General features: G+C 45.0%; 1 protein-coding gene across 1 annotated transcript in view; it reads right to left on the bottom strand.

Moving 5' to 3' along the window:
• T265_00506 (hypothetical protein) overlaps window positions 1–3,692 on the bottom strand; it is a gene marked incomplete at both ends in the record, with an annotated part of 16,787 nt that extends 13,095 nt beyond the window's left edge. The window contains one exon of the mRNA XM_009164310.1: window positions 2,532–3,692. Within this exon, the coding sequence (XP_009162574.1) occupies window positions 2,532–3,668 (1,137 nt within the window). The remainder of the gene's footprint in view (window positions 1–2,531) is intronic.
• Between the last annotated feature and the right edge of the window lie 3,103 nt (window positions 3,693–6,795).

The raw sequence follows: 6,795 nt of genomic DNA, 5'->3' as shown, positions 1-6,795 counted from the left end.
TCGGAGAGTTTTCAGCAACCTTGTGAGTAGTTACCTTTGTAATGTGTTATTTGTAGGATGGACTGATCGATATTTTTAAAAAAGCTCTGGATGGCATACCAATAAGACAGCACACTTAAACAAACAAACACCTCATTATCTCACCGTCTCCTGTCTCCCTATCTCAATTGATCCACACTTGACCGGAAAAAGTGCGTTTCCGCTATCCATCATCTGGTCATCTGGTCATCTGGTCACTTTATCGGTTCCCCTATATTGTTTGGGTTAGCACTCAGTTCGCCACTTGACCTTATACAAAATGGGCGTTTTAGTGTCTGATCCCTATTTCAGTACTACCTTGGTTTGTTACAGCAGATTGTCCACAAAGTGATGTTGGCTGTTCATGGGGTGCATCACAATAAACCAGCCACTTGACATGAACACAATCGGACCAGGGGAAGTGGTTTCATCGTGTACGAGATTGGTACTCACGTTGCAGTCAACAGTGGATAAACTGTTGAGCAAAACTTCGCGGCCCCATCTTTCTGCGTTCAAGATGAAACGCGCAGTGGGTGGCCTCTTCGGCCTTCGGATTTTTGAACTCTCAAAATCCTGGTCCCGAGACACAACGCCGCGGCAAATGAAGTTCGCTCAAACTCGATAACAACCTGATGCATCTGAGAGGTGGATGTTCAGCACTCAAGATTACTTAGGTATCGATAATTCAGTCTCAAAAACAAGGATGGTCATAAGGACTTTTTAAAAACTTGTTAAACATCCAAGCTTTGGTAGTGGATGACTCGTACATTCGGAGAATTAGGTTGAACTGACGATAATTTGAAAGCGGGTTGTAGAGTTGCAAAAGACGTCCGTATCTTAAAGACCCATGATTGGAAAAGTTTGGGCAACAGCCATTTTATGTTCTGGACAGAGTTTCAACAGGCACAGTCCATTAAATTCAACTGACACTTAAAACTAGTTTCCGTGTCTTCGTGGTGAAACAGTCATCATCATCGTCATCATTATCATCGACGGCATGACATCAGTGTTCAACACCGATGATCCACTGCCGTACAACGATGATTTTTTTGAAAGACTTATTGTGAAGAAGAAAATAAAGTTGGACGGGGGAGGGACTTAGTGCTAACTTACCATTCCGAGGTGCTTACACCTCCAGACACTCACTCAGGCAATCTGGATAGAAACTGACAACAAGAACGCCACTGACATCAGTTGGCAGCCATATCTTGTAGTGTCTCCAACCAGGCACAGTGAGGATCACGTGGTCCCCATTCCGGAAGGCGAGTAGCACCGACAGCACTCAAGCGTTTCGTAAGCTCCTTCATATTCCTTGGCCAGGTCAAGGGTTTGCCACCTCTTTTGCTTCCGCCACTCTGATTTGGGCATGGAAAACAGTACTCTCTTCGGCAAGCGATGGTTCGGCATACGTAACACATGTCTCAACCAACGCAGCTTCTGGTGCTGGACACATTCTTCAATTGAAGTACCCGTCGCACAACCGAAAACTCTCTTCTAAGTAGCTTCTCTACGGATTCTCCAACATCAACTTGCAAGAGCTATGATTCTGAGACTACGATTGTCAAGCACCTGAAGACGTCTCAGTTCCGTTGCTCGAACAGCTAAACAGATAAAGCAGTAGCTCCGCTCAAAGGAACTAGATGATACAGCGAGTCAACGGTGTGGGAGAATGCTGTGACTGTAAACCAACTGCTGCTTGCTCTATATATCACAGCCTTAATCTGAGATAGCGGGAGAGGTGAAAAGGCCAATTGGGACACTTTGTTAGAGATTGACTCAAACTTTGTGAGCTGCCTGAAATGGCTTCTTTCGAGTGCTTCGTGGTTCAGGAGTCATTACCAACGAGGGCGGAGAATTAAAGAACACATCTATCTGGAAGCAGTCTTCACTCCAAAACACAATGATAGGTAGGTTCTTGTTCGGAGGCCACCTCAAATTTTACTCAATCCCAGTTTGTAGTTCAGATCTTCTTGTGGACTGTGAGTTGTGGGGCCAATCATAATATCAACGGTGAATTTACAGTCGAGGATATTTTAAGGAATAGAAGCTCTCTCCTACTTTTTTCCAGTATAAAATATGACTCTTTCAAATGTAAGACATAAATAACCCACGGTTAAAATCTGTCTAGACTCAACACGCTACTCATAAGGCTGCGGAGCAATCGCTGACAGTCAACGATCTTATGTTCCAAGTGCACCCAGATTGAACAAGTACACTAATTTCGTTTTAACGAGAGACTCAACTGAATGCAGCTGCATCACTCGTTTATGATGGCCTTTCCCGTATACGAGAGATTCAAACGGATTCAGTTGGTTCCTTCTAAATGCCCAAATTGGTGTGCAAATGAGAGTATTGGGCGAGGATCTCTCTCTGTTTTTAAGTGTTGTATATATACAGGAATGCACAGGCTATTGTGCATCTAGATCTTATTATCGAAATTAGGTTGAACGCGCGCGAGCTGTAAGTCTTTGTGAGAAATGGCAATCTATTTCTAACGTAAACATACTACTCACTTTCTTTGGTGGCAGGGTTACCAACTTCCATTTGAAACACAGTCGACGAGGATATTGCTTTACGATGTATGGATCATTGTAACTGGCAACGCAGTCCACACGAAGCAACGTTCCCTCCTTTACTCTGTATATAGAATTGTTCAGAGACTTCCAGCCGGCAAAATGCTGGAGACCGGATTGGTTTGCTTGAACGGAGCTAGAGGATTGCTCTCTGTTCAATTCTGTAAGCTGAAGTTCCACTTCAGGAGCCAAAACCGGTGGAGGTGGTGGCCACTTGATCCGCAGCATGCGATTCCATTTACTGTTTGGATACTTACAAAAGATATACAGCGTGGTTTGTTGCAATTGCATCTTGCGCAAACACAGTCCGAATCGGGGGTCGAACTCATAGTCGGTGGAGGGTAGTTGGTCAGTATCACCAAGAGAAAGCTGATACGGTGTTGATTTAGCATAGAAGTCCGGTTTTTCACGGTGCACGAATGGTCCAGGACACGGAACAAGCATAGGTTCATTCACAACTGGGTGCATCGTTCTATCAAGTGTGTTGGCGATGGATCCAGTATAGAGGAAGACCTGACGATGGTCAGCTGATGGTGATACGGGATAGTCCCAGCGATCGATACAGTGGTGTTGTTCGAACCAGGGACAACATGGACAGCAGTCTGGTTGCCCAGACCGTCGTTCCCACGTTGCATTTACCGTTGTAAGTAGTTGGCGCGCTCGTCGGTGGCACTCATACAATCCTCGTTGCTTTCCCCGGATAGCCGTCTTCTCAGACAGGCGGAAACGGATTGTTGAGCCCCCGTCAGGTCCTGCCATGACTTCCAAATAGGCATTTTCTTCCTCAAAAGGAAACGAATGCGGTAGGATCCAGTGGGAACCATCTGGACATGTGAGTGTGATCACAGAAGTTCCATCAGAGACGTCTACATTCTGCTGACGGGACAGATCTACTTTTAACTCATGGTTTTGAATGGGTTCACTTGTTGTAACGTATCTCTGCGATGCGGTCGAATGTCGAAAACCAGGTTGATCTGGAGCACAAAAAACAGTCACATGACACGTCAAAAGTAAAATAGATGCGGTGCTAAAATTAAGCTTGATTGTGTTGATCCACCACAATCGGTAGTATGTCATCTCATGGTTCGCCCGTACTTGTTCTGCTGCGGATTAAAAACGAGCAACAATGAAGCTCTGAATGAATACAATCCGGCGAAAAGTTGAGGCATGTGCTGCCGTTTGTGTGTGTACAAACAGGATGTGAATTCGTATAAACAGACGGTAAAATCAGCCAACTACCAGCGCCTCCGAGTCATACATCATCTATGCAGAGTATCGATTAAAGTTGCTACATTCATATGTTTATGAACACGTTTCGTTTGATGCTCGTGCACTAATGTGCGCGGATCTTGGTAGGTTTTAAAGAATAACCAAATGAGTAAGTGAAGGGGTCACTTCTGGTAATGCGCTAGACAGCAGCCTCCCATTAAAAGAGCCCACCCCAGACTGCAGTCGCTTTAAGCTCAACCAATGAAACTTGGCTTGAAACCCATGCGTTTGACGCCGTTCACTAATGTGCACGGATCTTGGTAGGTTTTAAAGAATAACCAAACGAGTAAGTGAAGGGGGTCCCTTCTGGTAATGCGCTAGACAGCAGCCTCCCATTAAAAGAGCCCACCCCAGACTGCAGTCGCTTTAAGCTCAACCAATGAAACTTGGCTTGAAACCCATGCCCTCTGGCAGGTTAACACCCAAATTCAAAAACAAAAGACCGCACCCAACGTTCCTGTGGTGCGAAGCTCGCTTCATAGGAAGATCGGAGTTCAACATTCCTGTACTGAGCTTTGGTGTATTCTGACGCCATCAGATGGGTATCTGGTCCATGGAATGGAAACGAAATCTCCCCAAGGTAATCGGGGATTCTCACCAGTGCAATACACAACTACGAGAGTTTTTCCATCCATGGAGACCACCTTTTAAATAAAGTCATTTGTAATGACTTCCCAGTCAGTCTCTTGAAACCCGCTGGACAACTTTTGTTGAGGCATGTTGTGGGGTTTTGGGATGTGTATTGTTCACGTACACACCACTCTCATTTGAACAGTCGTCCTCCTGTCCTGGTGCAATCATCTTGTTGAGTCCACACCAAAAGGGGGGGGAAGAACGGGACTCGAGTTCCGCTCTTATTGGAGCTCATCAGCAGTGCATATCCAACGATATGTCCAATCGATCGTCACGATCAGGACAGTGACTGGGTCGTCGTACCGATGGTGTGTCGAGCATGCCAATCACATCGCTCAAGCGTGAACACGTTCGCCCGCCCAGACGTGAGAATTCAGGTGCGCCCAACTTGCGCTGGTGGAATAGCGCATGTCAGGTGTCCGGAGTTCAAACCCAGCACGGCCATTGGATATCCATTGCTGATGAGCTCTAATAAGAGCGAAGCTCGAGTCCGGTGCTTCCCCCCTTTGGTGTGGATTCACCAGAATAACTGCGCGAGGACATGATGACGACTGTTCAAACGAGTGATGTGAATGTGAACAATATGTATTCCGCAAATCCCACAACATGCATCAAAGTCAACTGTGGTTAAAACTTCTGTGTGCAGCAAAAATTCACGTTGAAGAGACCAGGTACTGAAACGGAACACTTTTGTTAAGTGCTTTCCAGACAGTCTCTCCGGAACGAACAACCTTAGTATACTTGTAATGTACTACTCAAAATAACTGTGGTTCTTCTGTGTGCAGCAAAAATTCACGTTGAAGAGACCAGGTACTGAAACGGAACACTTTTGTTAAGTGCTTTCCAGACAGTCAGTCCGGAACGAACAACCTTAGTATACTTGTAATGTACTACTCAAAAGGTTGCTGAAAATCCGTCGACAGCCCACCACCGGTTTCGCCCTTCTCTTTCGGTCTCATCAGGCAGGCGCAGTCCCCGAGTTTCCGTCAACCTTATGTTCTACTTGAAACCAAATTGCACAAAATTCGCGAATATACACTCATTTGCAAACTAATTCGGTTCTTCGAGAAACTCACCTGGAACCCAGCTGAATCTCTCGTTTGTGATGTTTTCAGGCAACCTTATGAGCAGTACAATACAAAGATATATATGTATCGCGATATCTCGAATATCGTAGCGACTGAAACATGAGGTGGCAGCACATTCAGTTGTCTGAGAACATCACAAACGAGAGATTCAGCTGGGTTCCAGGTGAGTTTCTCGAAGAACCGAATTAGTTTGCAAATGAGTGTATATTCGCGAATTTTGTGCAATTTNCCTTCGTACCCGCTCAGGAGGGGCATCAGGAAAATGGAAAAAGGGGATCTCTTTCACAGTGTGACACTTGTATAAGGAACTTGAATGACCACCTCAAAGGACTGACCAAAGGTATTCCCTTCTGGCAGTTGCAGTTTTATAAAGGAATGCTGACAGCCGAGAAGAAAATCGCTTCTTCCCATAGTGGTCTTCCAAGGGAGGATGGATGGTACACTGGAGAAATGGAGAAAAATCTACACATCAAAAATGGTCTATCTTTGGGAAAAATCTTTCGAATTTAAGTTTTGCGGATTCCACATCAAAACACTTCTTGGCGCTATTAAAGGAAGCCTGTTGTCTAGGAGACCAACAATGCCAACTCGGTTGATTTCTGACGAATAGCACCAGTTTAGAACGAACCTACTTTTTGAAAAAAGAGTGGACGTAATGGAGGTCATTTGTTGGTTTATAAGGTCATGTTTTCCGGATACGGAGGAGTTGTTTCCCTCGGAGAGACTATCCTACGAAAACGATCAGTGATGTTCGCTTCTGGTAGGGTGATCACTAGTGAAATGCGTTTTAGGAGCATACAAGAGTGGTCTCTTTTGAAGGCTGCCCTCCCCCCTCAAATGAGACTGTTGAAATACCAAAAACTGACTGCAGCCTCTAAGGAATGCCATGATACAGAAGCCTATATAATATATACATACATATGTATACACATAAATAATATGATGCCACAGAAGTATGACTTGTGGAAAATTTAACATAGTTTAGTACATCCAATGTAACCGCCGACATTGGAACTGACCCTGTTTGGACAGACCACTCTTAGCATGCACTACCTCCGAGGAGAGTTACTTCGTTTTGATCGCTTCCTGTAGACGGTAACCAGGAAGACACACATATACAGGACAGATGATTTTCCATTGGCTCGAAATTTGACCCATGCCATTTTACCAGTTGCGTCATTTCTAACTTCGATAGTTCTGTGCTCTATGGGGCG

This window comes from Opisthorchis viverrini (genome assembly GCF_000715545.1).
Source record: "Opisthorchis viverrini unplaced genomic scaffold opera_v5_5, whole genome shotgun sequence".
NCBI lineage: Eukaryota > Metazoa > Platyhelminthes > Trematoda > Opisthorchiida > Opisthorchiidae > Opisthorchis > Opisthorchis viverrini.
The sequence above is the reverse complement of the archived record's forward strand: the minus strand, read 5'-3'. Positions and strand labels throughout refer to the sequence as shown.